This window comes from Cetorhinus maximus, chromosome 2 (assembly GCF_964194155.1).
Source record: "Cetorhinus maximus chromosome 2, sCetMax3.hap1.1, whole genome shotgun sequence".
Classification (NCBI taxonomy): domain Eukaryota; kingdom Metazoa; phylum Chordata; class Chondrichthyes; order Lamniformes; family Cetorhinidae; genus Cetorhinus; species Cetorhinus maximus.
This window is the reverse complement of record NC_135880.1, coordinates 177,954,599-177,974,863: the sequence shown is the minus strand read 5'-3', so window position 1 is coordinate 177,974,863 and position 20,265 is coordinate 177,954,599. Positions and strand designations below refer to the sequence as shown.

General features: G+C 45.6%; 1 protein-coding gene across 4 annotated transcripts in view; it reads right to left on the bottom strand.

The window, feature by feature from the left end:
• Nucleotides 1-721: 721 nt before the first annotated feature.
• The window catches only part of tbc1d2 (TBC1 domain family, member 2), a 69,329-nt gene continuing 49,785 nt past the window's right edge, over nucleotides 722-20,265 (bottom strand). For 3 of the 4 annotated variants that reach the window (XM_078529530.1, XM_078529539.1, XM_078529556.1), the window contains 6 exons: nucleotides 16,477-16,661; nucleotides 12,675-13,178; nucleotides 7,938-8,058; nucleotides 5,250-5,435; nucleotides 3,205-3,326; nucleotides 722-2,027 (listed from right to left, as the gene is read on the bottom strand). In XM_078529530.1, coding sequence (XP_078385656.1) covers nucleotides 1,772-2,027; nucleotides 3,205-3,326; nucleotides 5,250-5,435; nucleotides 7,938-8,058; nucleotides 12,675-13,178; nucleotides 16,477-16,661 — 1,374 coding nt within the window. In that variant the 3' untranslated portion in view covers nucleotides 722-1,771. The remainder of the gene's footprint in view (nucleotides 2,028-3,204; nucleotides 3,327-5,249; nucleotides 5,436-7,937; nucleotides 8,059-12,674; nucleotides 13,179-16,476; nucleotides 16,662-20,265) is intronic. The other variant, XM_078529548.1, reaches the window with a different exon arrangement.

The following is a 20,265-nucleotide window of genomic DNA, read 5'->3' as shown; positions in this document are numbered from 1 at the left end:
GGCAGTCTTCAAACTGCACGGTCACACAGGTTGAGCATTTTTCCATGCACCCCCAACATTGCATAAGTGAGTTTCTGAAGAATAAAAATAGCAATTTTTTAAAAATAGGTATTTTAAGTTTTACATGTTTATTGGCCTCGGCCCTTGATTGACCGATTGTGCCCGACTCCTGCCAACTCCCAAGATGTCATCCCGTACCCAGCAGTGATTAGAACTACTGATACAAGTTATAAATTTCTCCACAATAAATATTTTATTTATTCTGTCATGGGATGCGTGCGTCACTGGCTAGGCCAGCATTTGTTGCCCATCCCCAATTGTCCTTGAGAAGGTGGCGGTGAGCTGCCTTCTTGAACCGCTGTAGTCCATGTGGTGCAGGTACACCCATGGTGCTGTTAGGGAGGGAGTTTCAGGAATTTGACCCAGCGACAGTGAAGGAACGGCGATATATTTCCAAGTCAGGATGGTGAGTGGCTTGGAGGAGAACTTCCAGGTGGTGGTGTTCCCATGTGACTGCTGCCCTCGTCCTGCTAGATGATAGTGGTTGTGGGTTTGGAAGGTGCTGTCGAAGGAGCCTTGGTGAGTTCCTGCAGTGCATCTTGTAGATGGTACACACCGCTGTTACTGTGCGTCAGTGGCAAAGGGAGTGAATGTTTGTGGGTGGAGTGCCAATCAAGTGGGGCTTTGTCCTGGATGGTGCTGTAATAATACAGGTGGGGTCAACAGTTCAATTTTTATTGTCATACATATTTTTAAAAAACTTGTACATAGGGATAATATCGCCCTCTCCAATGAGGACTTAAATCAATCCAAAATACTTGGAATTGGTTTTGGGATTAGATTTCTGTCCCATATTTAGGAAACTACCTACAAATAAGTTTGCACAACTAATATCCAACCACTTATACTAATAAGACATTCTCTGTGGACAAGCTTATCTGTTGAGTTCTAAACTGGGCTAAAATCAGGCATCAAAACAATAAATAATCCTCTTGTATGAACAGATGGTTTATAGTCCACTCTCCTCTCATCTCTCAGGTCAGGTTTCAACACAGTTCAGACTGATTGGATGCAATCTCTTCCCTATCAATTAGGCAAAAGTGTACCGGAGCAGGCTTACTCCAGTCCTAGCAAACCTGACTCCAAAAAGGTCAAAAAAGCCGAGATATTTCAGGACTGCATGGCCCAGTCTCATTCCCAGGATGTCCGGTGTGAGAACTGAAAGAAAAAAAGTTCACAGCGATGCAGGTAGTGGTTGTGGGTTTGGAAGGTGCTGTCGAAGGAGCCTTGGTGAGTTCCTGCAGTGCATCTTGTAGATGGTACACACCGCTGTTACTGTGCGTCAGTGGCAGAGGGAGTGAATGTTTGTGGGTGGAGTGCCAGTCAAGTGGGGCTTTGTCCTGGATGGTGCTGTAATAATACAGGTGGGGTCAACAGTTCAATTTTTATTGTCATACATATTTTTAAAAAACTTGTACATAGGGATAATATCGCCCTCTCCAATGAGGACTTAAATCAATCCTGAGCTTTGAGGAAAGGCGCCTTCATCTGGGGAAAAGTGCATCAAGCTTTACTCTGCATCTGGACTCCCCTCCAGCTGAGCAAGGAGATTTGATATTGACAAGGATGAACACAAGAAAGGTACCACATAGTGGAACTGAACAACTTCTCTCGTGCATGCTCCCTTGTAAGTGAAGGAAACAAGTCTTGAAGAAGGCTATTCCCATTATTGGAGATCTTGAGTGTGGGAGCTCCTTCTTGAAGAGCATGCTCATGACTTTGAAGTGACCCCTGCAGGAAATTCAGGTGATAGCGCCCCAGGACGATTCCTTTCAGTTTCATCCTCATCCTCGCTTGCGCCGTCAATCGTGACTTTCTGCTCCACTCTTTCCTTCACATATGCTTCCCGTATGCGCTCCAGCTCGCTCAGCTCAGCATTGAGTTTCTCCAGGTGTGCTGTCCGGCGGTTTCGAAGCAACTTCAAGGGAAACGGGTTCATTTCCACAAACGCAATGTTCATGAGCTTCCTGTGGAATACCAAACAATTACTGGCCATTTGAGATTAAGAAAGGAAAGTGCTTGCATTTATATAGCACCTTTCATGACCTCGGGCATCCAAAAGCATTTTACAGCCAATGAAGTACCTTTTTTTCCCCCCCCCCCCAAGAGTAATGTAGGAAACGCAGCAGCCAATTTGCACACAGCAAGCTCCCACAGGCAGCAATGTGATAATGACCAGATCATTTGTTTTTGCAATGTTAATTGGAGCATTAAGTACTGACCCAGGGAATCAGAGAGAACTCCCCAGCTCTTCTTTTAAAATAGTGCCATGGGGTCTTTTACATCCACCCGAGAAGGCACAGGAGGCTTTGGTTTAACATCTCATCCAAAAGATGCCACCTCCGACAGTGTCGCACGCCTTCCGTACTCCACTGGGAGCGTCAGTCTAAATTTTGTGCTCACGTCTCTGGAGTTGGACGTGAAACAATAACCTTCTGACTCTGAGAAAAGAGTATGGCCTATTGAGCCGCAGCTAACACATAAAAAACAAGAGTGATATATATCGAAGACAGCACAATGCCTGAATAGTAGACCTACAGTCACCTTGGTAGAAATTGGATGGTGTGTGTCCATAATCACTCTTTCATTGGGGTCAGAAGGTTTTGGGTTCAAGTCCCACTCCAGGACTTGAGCACACAATCAGCACTGGAGAGGTATTACATTGTCAGAGATTTCCAATCAACGATATTAACATCAAGTTATAAACAGCTCCACTGAGGAATACCAATGCCATTGTTATTAATAGGAATTTATTTCTAAACTGATAGGATGTTTCCTCTGGCTGCTGAGTCTAGAACCAGGGGACACAATCTCAGAATAAGGGGCAGGCTATTTAAGACTGAGATGAGGAGGAATTTCTTCACTCAGAAGGTGGAGAATCTTTGGAATTCTCTAACCCAGAGGGCTGTGGAAGATTAATCATTGAACATGTTCAAGACAGAAATCGATAGATTCATGGATACTAGTGACATCAAGGGATAGCATGGGAAAGTGGGGTTGAGGTAGATGATCAGCTATGACCTAATTGAATGGTGGAGCAGGATCAATGAGCTGAATGGTCTACTCCTGCTCCTTAGTTCCTATGTTCCTACATTCCTAAACTATCCAACATTTTGGTAAATTCTAAACAAAATCAGGTCTTACCTTCCCTCAGAAATGTTTTGTGTCGCGCATCCAAGGTAGTTATAAATGGCCAGGTTATCACTAAGCTTCAGAATTTCTTCCTCGTTGTATTTCAAAATTGCTAGTGCATAGCGGAATATTACCTGCAACACAAAGAGATGACATGCTGTAGCCTCGACATTTCTGCCCCTATCACCTCCACACAAGGTCAGATGTCAACCGCCAAACCCAACTCGTTTGTCCATTCTAAAACCTTGCGCTCTGGGCAATGCCTTCGGATCGGTGACCTGCAAGAATTCTGTGAACTTTTCAGCTATCATAGAATCATCCGGCACAGAGGGAGGCCACGTGGCCTCTTTGAACAAGCTACCCAATTGGCCCCGCTACCCTCCTATCCTTCCCATAGCCATGCATTTTTTCCCCTTTCCAAGTGTTTATTGAATTCCCCTTTTGAAAGTTACTCTTGAATCTGCTTCCACTGCCCTTTCAAGCAGTGTGTTCAACATCATAGCTTGCTGCACTATAAAAATTGTCCTCATGTCACCTCTGGTTCTTTTGCCAATTATCTTAAATCTGTGGCCTCTCTCTTTGCTGCCAGTTTGGCCACACAAACCTATCTCAGCCCATGCTGCTCTCACTCTCATCGAATCATCCACACTTTCAGCACTCAACGAAATCAGCAGCCGGCGCAGCCATGATGGGCTGAATGGCCTCCTCCTGTGCTGTATCATTCTGTGATTTTCCAGCTGACTCTCCCTCTCCATAAGCTAATGGATATGGGGCCAATTGCTGTGTTGCGCCTGGTTCCAATCAGCCAACTCTGGTGTTAGCCTCCAGACAAGAAACTCATTACCTAATCCATGCTTCCTATTCATTATAGAGTTACAGAAGGAGGCCATTCAGCCCAGCATGCCTCTGCAGACCCTCTGAAGGAACCATTCACCTGGGGGCACTCCCCAGCCTTCTCCCTGTAGCCTTGCTTTACAGCCAATAATCCAATACTTTCTTGAATGCCTTAATTGACCCTACCTCCGCCGCACTCTCGGGCAGTGCATTCCAGATCCTAACCACTCGCTGTGTGAAAAGGTTTTTCCTCATGTCGCCATTGCTCCTTTTGCCAATCATCTTAAATCTATGCCCTCTGGTTCTCAATCCTTCCACCAATGATAACAGTTTCTCCCTATCTACTCTGTCCAAATTCCCTTGTGATTTTTGAATACCTCCATCAAATCACCTCTCAACATTCTCTTCTCCAAGGAGAACAATCCCAACTTCGCCAATCTATCTTCATAACTGAAGTTCCTCATTGAAGCATTCTCGTCAATCTTTTCTGAATTCTCTCCAATGACTTCATATCCTTCCAATTGGTTTGGTGCCCGGAACTGAATGCAATACTCCAGATGAGGCCGAGCCAGTGTCCCAGACAGGTTTAACAAACTTTCTTGCTTTCGTACTCTACGCCCCTGTTGATAAAGCCCAGGATACTGTATGCTTTAATACTCCCTCAACCTGTCCTGCCACCTTCAATGGTTTCTGCACATAGACACCCTCTGCTCCTCCTTTAGAATTATACTCTTTATTTTATATTGTCTCTCCACATTCTTCCAGCCAAAACGCATCGCTTCACACTTCTCTGCGTTAAATTTCATTTGCCATTTGTCTACCCATTCCACCAGCATGTCTATGTCCTTTTGAAGTTCTACACTTTCCTCCTCTCAGTTCACAATGCTTCCAAGTTTTGTATCGTTCACAAATTTTGAAACTGTGACCCTGTACACCAAGGCCTGGGTCATTAATATATATCGGGAAGAGCAAGGGTTCTAACACTGATCCCTCGGGAGCTCTATTACAAACCTTCCTCCAGTCTGATAAATACTTTCCTGTTATTCAGCCAATTCCATATCCATTATTTTCCTTTAGCAGAACTTGACCTTCTTTCTAACCTCAATTTGTTGTTTTTTTTCCTTTTTATGAAACCCTGTTTAATATTCATACATTTTAACTATCATGAATATCTTTAGAAGAGCAGAAGAGTAGAATGTATAACTTCAAGATCTTAATGGTACCTTTGTTCCCTCGTATAGGAATGCATCCCAGACCTGGAGTAGGATGTTACTCTGAAGGCTGTCAACAAAGAGAACCAGGAACCAATTAAACGTAATGTGGGAGAGGTCCACGTTATACTGATCGAAGTGGGACATGAGCCTGGGCAGCTTCTCTGACAAGAAATCCTTAAATACTCTCTGGTCAACCTGTAATCAGAGAAACACGGAATTAAATGGTCACACAGCACAATCCTCTTTCCTGAAGAAGAGTCATACAGACTCAAAACGTTAACTATTTCTCTCTCCACAGATGCTGCTAGGCCTGCTGAGTTTTTCCAGCACTTTCTGTTTTTATTTCAGGTCTCCAGTATCTGCAGTATTTTGCTTTTATCAACCTCTTTCCAGTTTATAATCCTTGACAAAATGAAGTTCACTATTGCTCCATTATCTTTCACACGTACTTAATTTGCTCCAGTGACTGGGTGACAGAGAACAGACCACTCACAAACAAGTAAAAGGTCCAACATCAACGAATACTACATAGCTTTACATTGGATTTACATTGAATGGATAGGCCATTCAAACATGGATCAGTTGGATTATGCTCCACACAAGTCTTCCCCCACCCTTCTTCATCTCACCCATCACTTCCTTCTATTTCTTTCTCCCTCGTGTGTTTATCCAACTTCCCCTTAAATGTATCTATACTATTCCCCTCAACCACTCCCTGTGGTAGCAAGTTCCACATTCTCACCATTCTCTGGCTAAAGAAGTTTCTCCAGAATTGCTGATTGAATTTATTCATGACTATCAATATTTATGGTCCCTAGTTTCAGACTCCACCCAAAAATGGAAACATCTCTATATCTAACTATCAAACCCTTTCATAATTGTAGAAAAAAAACTCTAACAGTTCACTCCTCAGCCTTCTCTTTTCGAGAGACAGGAGTCCCAGCCTGTTCAGCCTTTCCTGATTGTTGTAACTCATCAGTGTAAAAACCTCTCAAAAGCTGCGAGTGCACTGGGACTTGTTAAGGCTCAAGGCTCATCATGGTGCTCACAAAGTCAAGTACAAAACTCAGCACTATCTTTGCTGTCTAACTGGGGATAAACTGCAAGACTGTCTGGTTAAGTATTAACGTTAGTGCCTGCAGAACATCTATCGTTCTTCAAAAGTGGCTCAACTCAGGCAAGGTGCTTTGAGATGTTTGACAAACACTTTTTTTTTGCCCAATTGCATTCAAAAGCTAGCGTTTGGCACAGTACAGAAGCTTGACTTTGGGTTTAACCTAACCTCCAACTCAACATGGGAACACTTGTTGTGACACCAGAGTGTCAATTTTTAAAAATATATATAATGAATGCAAACTCCCAGGACGGAGCCTCATCATCAACACGTTGGGAAATTCTCAAAAGAAAACTTCTGGACATGAATGTGCCCCTTAGAGTACGTGCTCTCACTAACAGGCAAAGGGGTAGAATGTGTCCCTTAGAGGGGGAAACTGTCAGGGGGAGACTCTGCGCACAGCATATCAGGCAAATATTTATTGCTTGAGCCACTGCACATAAACAATACCAATTTCTGGTTCTTGGTCAGATATGGTAAGAAGCCAGTTTATAGTATGGAGGCTAGCTTAATCTAGCAAAGTTATTTTTACAAAAATATATTTTATTCATAAAATATATAAATGTACATTACATGACCAAAGTTGATATCACATTGGGTGCATACCAAATCAGTTTTTTTCCAATACTGTATGTTACTCATTACATTTACAATTAATATTTACAAGATTCATTAACATGTTATACACACAGCCCGAGAGGTTTTACCCAGTTTCCAGCCCCTCAGAGTAGAACGGCTGAAAGGGCTCCGAAGGTGGCCTTTCCCCATTATGCCTTTGTGGCCCAAGCTTTAGCACATCCCTCAACACATAGTCCTGGAGCCTGCAATGTACCAGTCTGCAGCACTTGGTCATGGACAGTGTAAGGCAGTGCAAGGCCAAGTTCTCATGGTAACGGAGTTGATCCTTCAGAAAGCGTCATACTCTATTAATCCAACCTATCGCTTGAAGAATTCACTTCAGACTAAACCCCTACAAGCGTCCTTACTGAGAGAGTGTGCACCCTCTATACCAGGTAAACAGGCATTATACCTGCATGGATTTCTCAATAGCTTCTTTTGGATGCTTAAACATGATGAGCATTTCTACAAATGTCTCACAGAAACATGGTCACAAGAAGCCCTGCGCTTTGAAGCGTGTTAACTATTTGTCTGCTGTAATTAGCTTCATAAAAGTTCACTAAACGTCCTAGAACATCAGGTGGCCAACAGGAGATTCAAATCCTTCTGAAACTTCATACATACCCCATAATGTATGAAACAATTCGATAGGATAAATGGAACCCAAGCCAGTTGGTGAAGTATGAAACTAGACACAAATCCTTTTCTTGATAGCTGGTTTATTTACAAAATGCAGCATTACATATGTCTGCCTCCTATCTACTAACCCAGTGTCCCAGCACAGACTCTCTTTATAAGTGCTCTAAGTACTTAATTAAACTATGCCCCCTCACCGGTGTCTCTTGACAATATTAGTAACACATCATTAATATCCCCAACAGGTGTAACTCCTCCCCCACCATCAAAAATGTCCTGACCACTTGTGAAGAATAGATTTAATTGATCAGGGAGACACAGATTCTCACCTGGGAGCCAGTGAGGGTCTTGCTGTAGTAATCCTCTGGCATAATGCAGTCAATAATGGCCACGAGGCACCAGAAAGCATCTTCCTCTTCTCGCAGGATCAACAATGCAATGGCTGCCAGTCTGGGAAAAGTCATTTCGATATTACTGAATAAGCAGTTTCCTTTCTCCCAATGATCCCTCTTTTCCTCCTCAACTTTGGAATTTCAGCTGAGATACAGGCCCAAAGTAACAGCACATTTGTATAGTACCTTTAATGTAGCAATACATGCCTCACAGGAACAATTATCAAACAAAGGTTTGACACCGAGCCACATAAGGAGATATGAGGACAGGTGGTCAAAAGCTCAGTCAAAGACATTGGTTTTAAGAAGCCTTTTAAGAGGCAGAGAGGTTTATGGAGGGAATCCTAGAGTTTAGGGCCTCAGGAGCTGAAAGCACGGCCGCCAATGTTGTATCAATTAAAATTGGAAATGCTCAAGAGACCAGAATTGGAGGGGTGCAGAGATCGGGGAGGGTTGTAGGGACGGATGAGGTTACAGAGACAGGGGCAGGGGGGATTTAACACCGTGGTGCTAAAATAGAGGCGTTGAGAGAACGAGGGCCAAAGTAGGTCAGCGAGTACAAAGGATGATGGTCAAGGCAGATTTGGTACAAGTTAAGACACAGGCAGCAGAGTTTTGGATGAACTCACGTCTATGAAGGTTGGAAGATGGGAGGGCGACCAACAGAGTGTTGGAATAGCAAGTCTGGAGGTAACAAAGACATGAACAGGTAATCTCCTCAGCAGCTCAGGCTGTCTTTTCTTGATGAGAAAGTGTGGACAGTGAGCTTTGAAAGGCTATTCCAGCACAACCAAATCCTGAACCTGTCTTGTCCAAGTCTGCACGCACTCTGTTAATTCATTCTGCAGCCCGAACGTGAAGTGGGAAACCTGACGCCAATCTTTTTACTAAATTCTAGCTTTATTTACAGAATGCAGCTTTACATATGTCTGCCTCCTCCCTAACCAACACCCAGTGCCCCAGTGTTCTCTCTTTATACTCTTTTAAATACAACAATTAAACAAATAAACTAATTAACTAATGAACAGCCTCTTAAAAGGGGCAGTAACGAAAAAGAGCTTCAAAGGAAACTTATCAAATTAAGATAATATTTCGTGGCTGGGGAGGGGGTGTGATGCGGCCCCTGCAGTGCCCACTGGTTACAAAAGGGCTCAAGCATATCCATGGACACCAATTGCTCCCTCTCCAAGGAAACGCAGGCACGAATGTAACCGGGGGTGGGGGTGGGGGGGCAGGCAGTTGGGTCGAACAAACGCCTCAACCGCCCACTGCCTGGACTTGTTAAAGGCTACCTTAGCAAGGCCCAGGAGCAGGCTAACGAGGAGGCCCTCCTCTTTTCTTTAAACCGCAGAGCTACATAAGCAAGTGGTGGTAGGTGAATTGTTCCCGCAGAGTGTCGGTAACGACACAAAGGGCTGAATGGTCTCCTTCTGTGCTGCAACCATTTAAAGAGTCCAACTAATCTTGAGCAAGATATGCCCATGCCTCGAGTCCAAGAAGGCTCCCTTACCAGTACAGGGATTGACCCTGCGACCTTCGCGTTATTTGCGCTGTGCCCAAACCATCTAACCTCACCAGCCTCTATCAGACTCTCTTTATATGTGCTCAAGATACTTAATCAATCAATGCCCTTCACCTGTGTATCCTCAACGTCAACATTACAATGAACATACCATTAACATATTCACCGCCCGATAGGAGTCATTATATAACCAATCTGGTATGGGAGCGCTCGCATCCCCCTTTCCCAACCCAGGGATGCCGCATTAATTGTAGCATCAGGTGTCAGCTGAGTGGGCAGCACTCTCGTCTGAGTCAGAAGGTTGTGGGTTCAAATCCCACTTTAGACACTTGATAACATAGTCCAGGTTGACACTCGCAGTGCAGCACTGAGGGAGTGCTGCGCTGTCCGAGGTGCCGTCTTACAGAGTAGACATTAAACCGAGGCCCTTGCTGTCCCCACAGGAGGTTGTAAATGATCCATGACCGCAATGAAGAGGAACAGGGGAGTTCTCCCTGGTGTCCTAGCCAATATTAATCCCTTAAACAACAATATTTTTTAAAAAAATAGATTATTGTTGTTGTTTGTTGGAGCTCGCTGTGTGCAAAGTGGCTGCCATGTTTCTGTTTTTCCCTACATTACAACAGACTTCAAATGTACTAACTGGCTGTGAGGCAGTTTGAGATGTCCCAAGTTGGTAAAAGGTGCTATAGAAATGCAAATCCTTCCTTTTGCACAGTAGATTCTGCTTTGGGTTTGGATTTGAATTCATCCCAGTCTGAGGGCCTGAAGGATTCCTCCAACTCATTGCATTGTCCATTCTGCTCCTTATTCTTCCCCCATAGCCTGAACTGAAGTTGAAGACACTGATCCCACTCACTGGCTTCACTCCCAAGGAACCGCACCAGGGTGGGCGCGCTGGGGTGGGGGCCAAACTCTCGTGCGGCTTGATTTTTTATTCAGAGAGGAAAGTTTCCTGATGCTCACAGTTCAAAGTACCCAGCTGGCAGCCTGCCCAGAGAAAAGCTATCCATCTGCCAGCGCCCTCGTCTTCATCAGTGCTGCATTGCAGTGATCATTGTAAACAGGGAACTAAACCAGACGAATGGCTGGTTCTTGGTAAAACATGCTTCATACTGGAACAACAGATAGGAGCCATTGAAACAGGTCTGCAGAGCGTACTGTTTTGAAACAGCCATGAACGACTGAGTTCATCAATAGACAACAACAGGAAATACTGTGATGGCAGGGGCTGGGGCAAGAGGAAACATATTTGTAACAAAAACGAAAATACCTGGAAAAACTCAGCAGGTCTGACAGCATCTGCGGAGAGGAACACAGTTAACGTTTCGAGTCTGTACGGACTCGAAACGTTAATTGTGTTCCTCTCCGCAGATGCTATCAGACCTGCTGAGTTTTTCCAGGTATTTTCATTTTTGTTTCAGATTTATAGCATCCGCAGTTTTTTGCTTTTATCTTCGGAAATATATTTGTGTCTCAGGTTCCACAAGTACTTTGTCCACATTCTATCCCACATCAATTCCCACACACGTCACTCTTGTCCTTGTTGACATACCACCAGCGGGGGTGGTGTCAAGCAGCCCGACCCATCGATGGGACAATTGAGGGCCTTAAGTGGATATTTAATTGCTACTTAAAGGCCTCATCCTGCCTTCGCTGGAAGAGGCCCACGCCAAGCAGTCAGCTTGGCAGGTTTCTCTACACAGGCAGGTGCTGGGGGGAGGGAGGGGGGGGGGAGAAAGGGGTATCTCCTTAAAGGGCCCCCTGGATCCATCGGAGGGCCCCCCTCCGCAAAGGCTGCTCCCCCACCGATTGGCCTCTCAAAAGCCATCCCACCCACCTTCGCCTGGGCAGCCAGTGAGACAGCCAAACACCGACCCAAAATCATCCTGATCTAACGCTGTACGCCCCTCTGTGCCAAAGTGGAGAGCTGCTGGCCTCCGATTGGCCAGCAGCTCTCCAAAGACTGGACTTCCTGTTGCTGAGGGGGCAAAAAAAATCCCACTTCCAGCCTATTAGCAGCCAATTGACCGTTCAATAGCCGCATGGCAGCCCATGTTCCTTTGGCAGCTCCTCTGTCCAGACATTTTAGCCGGTGTAGGGGTGGGGGGAGGTGGGTTGTGGGGAAAACTGGTGCCTCGTAAAATTCAGCCCCCTGTCTGCAGGTCTTGAGACCAGGCCCCTGAACTACTACCAGTCCAGTGACAAACCGAGAACCGGGTTTTCATGCACCGAATCGAGTTGGGGAGGAGATGCCAACGGCCTGTGTGCCGGTCTGCTGCCTCCATTACCAACCCTGTCTACTTTAGCTAGGCCGGGGTGGGAGAAATGACAAAGTGAAGTCACCCACATCGTTACTCGGGCACATTTTCGTAATTAATGAGCTGGTTAGGAGCTTGCCTTCTAACGTCCCGAGGTTCTCGCGCTGGGAGGGGAGGAGGGAGAGGAGTGGGGGTGGGTGGGGGGGGTGGTGGTTGTGGCCGATGGGAGCTGCAAACAGCTCGATCCTGTCAGGAACAGGGTCGGCAGCTTGGGAAAAGTTTTCCTTTTAGGGAGATATTTTTAAAAAATGGAAGTTTTGACGAAAATCTTTATCGCACGGCAATGAAACTTTAATCACACCAACATTTCGCTACTCTATCCCCGGGTTCCAGCTCTTCAGCCTCCCCGGGAATAATGCAGTTTCTCTCCAAGTCAGGCCATAATGTGGTCGATTCCCCTGGTGTCCTTCCTGCCTCTGTTCATGACCCCCACCAACCCCCCCTTCACTAATCGACTGGAAGACCTGTCCCCCTCATCAATTAGGCTTCAACCTCGACAAAAATGGACCTCAGTTCCCGGCTTGCATCGGGGTTGGGGTTGGGGCTGGGGCAGGTTCGCGACCCGGAGATGAAACCGCCTCCCATATTCCCGACTCTCCGGGAAAATCCAGCCCCGTGTATCTGCGTGTGTGTGTGTCTGTGTGTGTGTGTGTGTCTGTGTGTATCTGTGTCTGTGTGTATCTGTGTCTGTGTGTCTGTGTCCGTGTGTCTGTGTGTCTGTGTCTGTGTCTGTATCTCTCGTATGCGTCTCTGTGTGTGTCTGTGTGTGTGTGTGTCTGTGTGTGTGTGTGTGCGCGCACGCGTGTGAAAAGTAAGGTTAAGAAGGGATACCTGTTCAGTCCTTGGCAGTATCCAATATCGGGGTTTTGCCACGAATAGGCCAGTAACACACGGCGTAGCTTCTGAACCATTCTGGAGTTCGGGGAGCTGAAGAGCCTGTTGTTGGTCAGAGTCCGGTGGAGATCCAGTTCAATCTGCTTGGATGCTGCTTGATCTTTGTTCTTGCACAGCTTCAGCAGCTCCTGGTAACGTTTAGAACCGTATCGCTCCCTTATGTGCCGAACCCACCGATTGACGCACCACTTCCAAACATGTCGCCGGTATTCCTTGGGGATGCCATTACGGATCAGGCTCTTTAACTCTGGTGATGGCAGAAGCTCACCAAAGGTCCTGCCCAATAGATGGTTTGCCCATTTCACCTGGATGGTTTTCTCCTGGCCCTCCTGGCTGGCTATGAGTTGGATGGATTTTCGTTCAAGTGCCTGGATTTTGGCCAAGAGGTCTCTGTCCTGCACTGGGGAAGACACCATCCTGAAGCCGTATTCATCATACTCGCTAGGATTGAAGGAAAAAACAAGCAGAGTTTACTGGTGAATGTAACTGCAGGTTACGGGAAGATAGAAACATTTTTCTCAGCTCTGGCAACTTACTATCCCGAGTGGCAGCTGTGTCTCAGCTGGTAGCACACTTTCACCTCAGAGGCAGAACGTTACAGGTTCAAGTCCCACTCCAGACACTTCAGCACAAAATTCCAGATCAACACTCCCAGTGCAGTACCGGGGGAGGGCTGCACTGTCGGAGGTGCCATCCCTCGGATGACATGTTCAACCAAGGCCTTTTAAGTCAGGGGGACTTAAAAGATTCCACGTTAACATTTCAAAGAGGAGCAGGAGAGTGCACCCCGGATGTCCTGACCAATATTTATCCCTGAACTAATGTCATAAGAAGTCTGGTCATTTTCACATCACCGTTTGTGGGATCTTGCTGTGTGTGAAGCGGGTGCTGTGTGGTGTGGGGCAACTACGGGTCGATTAATTGCTTGTTGATTTCACAATCATTAATGGGCTAATCGCAACTGATTGAATTTCACGTTCTTAACTGGGTTAGCCAGAACAATATGGTCACACTCGGGGGAAGTATAACTAGGGCTACTGTAACCATTAATTCTTCGAGAAAAGACTTAGTTTAGCTACATATTTCTCCCCTGCATATGCTTGAATGAACTTGGCTATTCCACACATAACTGCCTCCTGAGTGGTGCTTGAAATCCTCACAGCATTGTGTTACCTACATTACAACAGTGACGGCACTTCAAATGTGCTTCATTGACTGTACAGTGCTTTGGGGTGGCCTGGGGTCCTGAGGGATAAAGCAAATCCTTCTTTCTTCAATTAATATTCCCCACCCCCCTCTCCCCCCGCCCCCCCACCACCAAATTTTAATCGTTGAAAGCTGAAACTGCAAAGAAGCTTCGAGGTGAAGGGGTAAATGGAACATAGGACTTAAGGGCAAGAGTAGGCCATTCGGCCCTTCGAGTCTGCTCCACCATCCAGTAAGATCACGGCTGGTCCGATTGCAGTCCAAACTCCACTTTCGTGTCTGCGCTGCCCCCCCCCCCCCCACCAATAACCCTTGACTCCCTTGTCTATCAAGATGGCTCCAGGGTAAAACATGGAATGTGTTTCAAATCAGCAACCAACCACTGGCCCATCTCTTCAGCTTTTTCTCAAATAAAAACTTCCGGTTTCAAATGAAATGCAACCACTTCCCCGTCCCCATTTCCCTTGTCAAAGTTCACTCAGCGTAACTTTGGCAGGAGAGCAGTGGAAAATCTCGGAGAAATGGCATTTTTCCAGGGTTCCAATGACCTTTTTCTTTAAAAAAAACTGGTTCATGGGATGTGGGCATCACTGGCCAGGCCAGCATTTATTGCCCATCCCAATCGCCCTTGAGAAGGTGGGGGTGAGCTGCCTTCTTGAACCGCTGCAGTCCCTGTGGTGTAGGTACACCCACAGTGCTGTTAGGGAGGGAGTTCCAGGATTTTGACCCAGTGACAGTGAAGGAACGGCGATATATTTCCAAGTCAGGATGGTGAGTGGTTTGGAGGGGAACTTCCAGGTGGTGGTGTTCCCCTGTGCCTGCTGCCCTTGCCCTTCTAGATGGTAGTGGTCATGGGTTTGGAAGGTGCTGTCTAAGGAGCCTTGATAAGTTGATGCAGTGCATCTTGTAGATGGTACACACTGCTGCTACTGTGCGTTGGTGCTGGAAGGTGCGAATGTTTAAGGTAGGTTACCAGCTGCGATTAAATGTATTCCTGGAGGTTTCATCACATGACTTGCCCCCTTACCCCAGCCATTAGTTGGCTAACACATCCACCCTTGTGACACACCGCCTTCCTGCGCCAACTGGAAAGCAAACAGACTCATTACCCAATTGGATGATGCTTGACTGTCAGCCAAACGGCCTTTTTTCCCCATTTTCAATATTTTTACATCTGGTGAAGAGAAATGTTCAAACAAAATAACAAAAAGCAATCTACTTAATGTCCAAATGATATTTCTCCAGGGTTGCACACAGCAGTGTCCTGGAGATTGATCTGCAATTCCTGGAGACTCCAGGCCAAGCCTGGAGGGTTGGCAACCCTAGTTTAAGGTGATGGATGGGGGGTGCCAATCAAGCGGGCTGCTTTTTCCTGGATGGTGTGAAGCCTCTTGAGTGTTGTTGGAGCTGCACTCATCCAGGCAAGTGGACAGTAATCCATCACACTCCTGACTCGTCCCTAGAAATTGTAGTAACTCAAGTTATGGCAGGACAATGGGAAAAGAGCATTAGAAATTCTAACACCAAGGATTTCAAGAGAGCCAAGGTAAGCAGGGGGAACATATGCCACCACAGACCTGGTACTGGTTACACTGAGTAGTGCCTTCACCCGCAAGACCACCACAGGGGTAGGGAGGTAGATGATGGTGCAGTGGTAATGTCACTGGACTTGTAATCCAGAAGCCCAGGGTAATGCTCTAGGGACATGGGTTCAAATTCCACTATGGCAGGTGATGGAATTTAAATTCAATTAATAAAAATTCTATAATATAAAGCTAGTCTCAGCGATGGTGACCGTGAAACTATTGTCATAAAAATTCACCTGTTTCAGGAATATCCTTTAGGGGGGGGAAATCTGCTGCCCTTAACTTGTCTGGCTTACATGTGACTCCGGACCTACATCAGTGTGGTCATCAGAGTCATCAGACTCTTAACTGCCCCAACCTAGCAAGCCACTCAGTTCAAGGGCAATTAGGGACGGGCAATAAACACTGGCCTTGCCACATCCCATGAAAGAATTCTGTCCTTTACTCTATACTCAATGGAGTTTAGAAGGATGAGGGGGGATCTGATTGAAACTTACAGAATACTGAAAGGCCTGGATAGAGTGGACGTGGGGAAGATGTTTCCATTAATAGGAGAGACTAGGACCCGAAGGCACAGCCTCAGAGTAAAGGGAAGACCTTTTAGAACAGAGATGAGGAGAAATTTCTTTAGCTAGAGAATGGTGAATCTATGGAATTCATTGTCACAGAAGGCTGTCGAGGCCAGGTCATTGAGTGTATTTAAGACCGAGATAGATAGGTTCTTGATTGGTAAGGGGATCAAAGGTTGCGGGGAGAAGGCGGGAGAATGGGGTTGAGAAACTTATCAGCCCATGACTGAATGGCAGAGTGGACTCGATGGGCCGAATGGCCTAATTTCTGCTCCTATGTCTTATGGTCTAATTAAAAAAACGGAAGTCCTTCAAAGCTTCAAAAACAAAGAATGAGAGGTTTTCCAAATTAAGGTTCACCATCTCGTTCCTACTCACTTGCAAAATCTGCCCCCTTGGTTACCAAGTTGATCTTGAATCTCCCTTTTCGACTGGTCAGCAATAAGCTGCTTGACCATTTCCTGTGGAGTCCCCTCTTGCTTGCTGGCATTGTCCTCAAGCTTGTGGAGCATCGTCAAATACTTGCTCTCAACCTGGCAGTATTTGGCCTCCAGAGCAGCACACTACAGCAAGGAAAGAAAAGTCCCTGAACATCGAAAACAGACACAAAAAAAATAATAGTTCGCTCATTTACTTTCACAACAGCCTCAGTTCAGGCGGAAGATAAGGCTTTAGTGCTGGAAGTAAACAAAAGCCCTAGCGACTAAGAGTTTTGATGGAGGAGGTGAGGGCAAGCTGTTTCCACTGCCAGGAGGGTTGGTAACCAGAGGACACAGAGTTGAGAGAATCGGAAAAGGAATCAAATAGAAGATTCCGAATTTCTTTCTCAACACAGTGAGTTGTTGTGATCTGGAATGCGCTGCCTGAAAGGGTGGTGGAAGTAGATTCAATAGTAACTTTCAAAAGGGGAATTGGGTAAATATTTGGAAAGGTAACATTTGCAGGGTTATGGGGGGGGAAGTGCATTTGGGGAAGGGGGTGAAATGTGGGATTAACCGGATAGCTCTCTCTGAGAGCTGCCAAATGCATCAGAAATTTCCGCCAACTCCAGCATGATGCCACCACCAAACACATCTTCCCTTCACTCCCCCTGGCAGCATTCCACAGGGATTGTTCCCTCCGGGACACCCTGGTCCACTCCTCCATCACCCCCTACACCTCAACCCCCTCCCACGGCACCTTCCCATGCAACCGCAGAAGGTGCAACACCTGCCCCTTTACTTCCCCTCCCCTCACCATCCAAGGGCCCAAACACTCCTTTCAAGTGAAGCAGCATTTCACTTGCACTTCCCTCAATTTAGTCTATTGCATTCGCTGCTCCCAATGAGGTTTCCTCTACATTGGAGAGACCAAACACAGACTGGGTGACCGCTTTGCGGAACACCTTCAGTCTGTCCGCAAGCATTACCCAGACCTCCCTGTCGCTTACCATTTCAACACTCCACCCTGCTCTCATGCCCACATGGCCATCCTTGACCTGCTGCAATGTTCCAGTGAAGCTCAATGCAAACTGGAGGAACAGCACCTCATCTTCCGACTAGGCACTTTACACCCTTCCGGACTGAATACTGAGTTCAACAATTTTAGATCATGAACTCTGTCCTCCATCCCCACCCCCTTTCCGACCCCCCCCCCTTTTTTTCCAATAATTTATATAGATTTTTCTTTTCCCACCTATTTCCATTATTTTTAAATGTATTTCCATCCATTGTTTTATCTCTACTTTTTAGCCTATTTAGATTCCTTCACCACACCCCACCCCACCCCCACTAGGGCTATCTGTACCTTGCTTGTCCTGCTTTCTACCCTTAATTAGCACATTCCTTAGATAATATCACCAGCTTCAACACCTCTTTGTCCTTTTGTCTATGACATCTTTTAGCTATCTCCACCTATCACTGGCCCTCTATCCAGCTCTACTTGTCCCACTTCCCCTTAAACCAGCTTATATTTCACCTCTCTTCTATTTTTACTTAGTTCTGTTGAAGAGTCATACGGACTCGAAACGTTAACTGTGTTCCTCTCCGCAGATGCTGCCAGACCTGCTGAGTTTTTCCAGGTATTTTTATTTTTATTTTTGTTTCAGAAATTCCTTTAGTTGACTTTAATGATAGTGGGGAGGGTGTGGCCATGGAAGGGCTGAAGGAGGAAAGATGTGTTGTTTTTTTTTAAAAAAGCACTAGATATTCTGAAGAACCTGCGGCAGAAGTACCTTTTTCAGTTGTGGAATCATTGTGAATTTTCGACGTATCAGATGGCAATGGGAGGAATTTCTGCAATGTCCCACCAGGCGGAGACATCTCACACACACGCCATCCTTTCACAGCTCCCCTTAGAACCTTCCCCTTATAACCAGCTGCCGTTCATAGAGTCGGTCAGCACAATTTCCCAGGGAGAAATTGAACATTCTCCCTGAAAAACAGCTGTATTCATTAACTAAGAGATGATGGATAAGAATTTCCTTGCTAGTTTGCCCTTTATCTGCATTGGATTTCATCTTTCATAACTCTCCCCAATGGAAAATTGTGGCCAGCTTTTCCCACAATTTGTTTTAAACTGGTATTGCAACCCCCCCCCCCGCCAGTCCAGTTTTAGTGTCACTTTTTTTTTAATGTGGGCATCGCTGGCATGGCGTGCATTTGTTGCCCATCCCTGACTGCCCTGGAACTGAGAGGCTTGCTAGAGTCATTTCAGAGGCCAGTGAAGGGTCAACCACATCGTTATGGGCCTGGAGTCACATGTGGGCCAGACCAGGTAAGGACGGCAGATTTCCTTCCCGGAAGGGACATTAGTGAACCGGTTGGGTCAGGAAATCGTTTCATGGTCACCATTGCTGAGACTGGCTTTCTATTTGAGATTCTATTAACTGAATTTAAATTCCATTAAATGGGATTTGAGCCCCAGAACATTAACCTGGGCCTCTGGATTACTCGTCCAGTGACATTACCACTACACCACCATCTCCTCCTGTAGTGCATTGAAATACAAATCTATTAGATGGATCAGAAATAATAATGAGATCCTGATTCAGATCCCAAGAGGACTTCACTCAATACATCTCTCCATCTGAGGGAGTCTAAAACTAGGGGCTGTCAAAGATAGCCAATAATAAATCCATTAGAGAATTCAGGAGAAAAATCTTTACCAAGCAAGTGGTGAGAATGTAGAACTCCCTACCATAAGGGATAGTTGAGGAGATTAGTTATAGATACATTTAAGGGGAAACCAGATAAACACATGATGGAGCAAGGAATAGAAGGATGTGCTGATAGAGCGCGATGAAGTAGGGTGGGAGGAAGCTCAAGTGGAAAATAACAAGAAATATTCAAGGAAAGAGGGAGACAGAAAGTTGGAATCTAATAGCCAGTTAGCCTAACATCTGTCATTGGGAAAATGCTAGAATCCATTATTAAGGAGGTAGTAGCAGGAAATTTAGAAAATCATAATATAATCAGACAGAATCAACATGGTTTTGTGAAAGGGAAATTGTGCTTGACAAATTTAGTAGAGCTCTTTGAGGATGGATGTAGGGTAGATAAAAGGGAACCAGTGGATGTAATGTGTTTGGATTTCCAAAAGGCATTTGATAAGGCGCCACATATAAAGGTAAGATAAAGGTAAACACAAGATAAGAGTTTATAGTGTTAGGGGTAATACATTAGCATGGATAGAGTTTTGGCTAAATATCAGGAAACAGAGTCAGAATAAATGGGTAATTTTCTGGTTTGAAAACTGAAGCTATTGGGTGCCACAGTGAACAGTGCTGGGGCCTCATCCATTTACAATCTACTTTAATGACTTGGATGAAGGGACTGACTGTATTGTAGTCAAATTTGCTGATGATACAAAGGTAGGTAGGAAAACAAGCTGTGAGGAGGCTACAAAGAGTCTGCAAAGGGATAGAGATAGGTTAAGTGAGTGGGCAAAAAATTGGCAGATGGAGTATAATGTGGGAAACTGTGAGGTTGTCCACTTTAGCAGGAGGAATAGAAAAGGAGAGCATTATTTAATTAGACAGAGGCTGCAGAATGCTGCGGTCCAGAGAGTTCTGGGTATCTTTGTACATGAATCACAGAAGGCTAGCAGGCAGTTACAGCAAGTAATTAGGGAAGCAAATGGAATATGTTAGTCTTTATTGCAAGGGGATGGGGTATAAAAGTAGAGAAG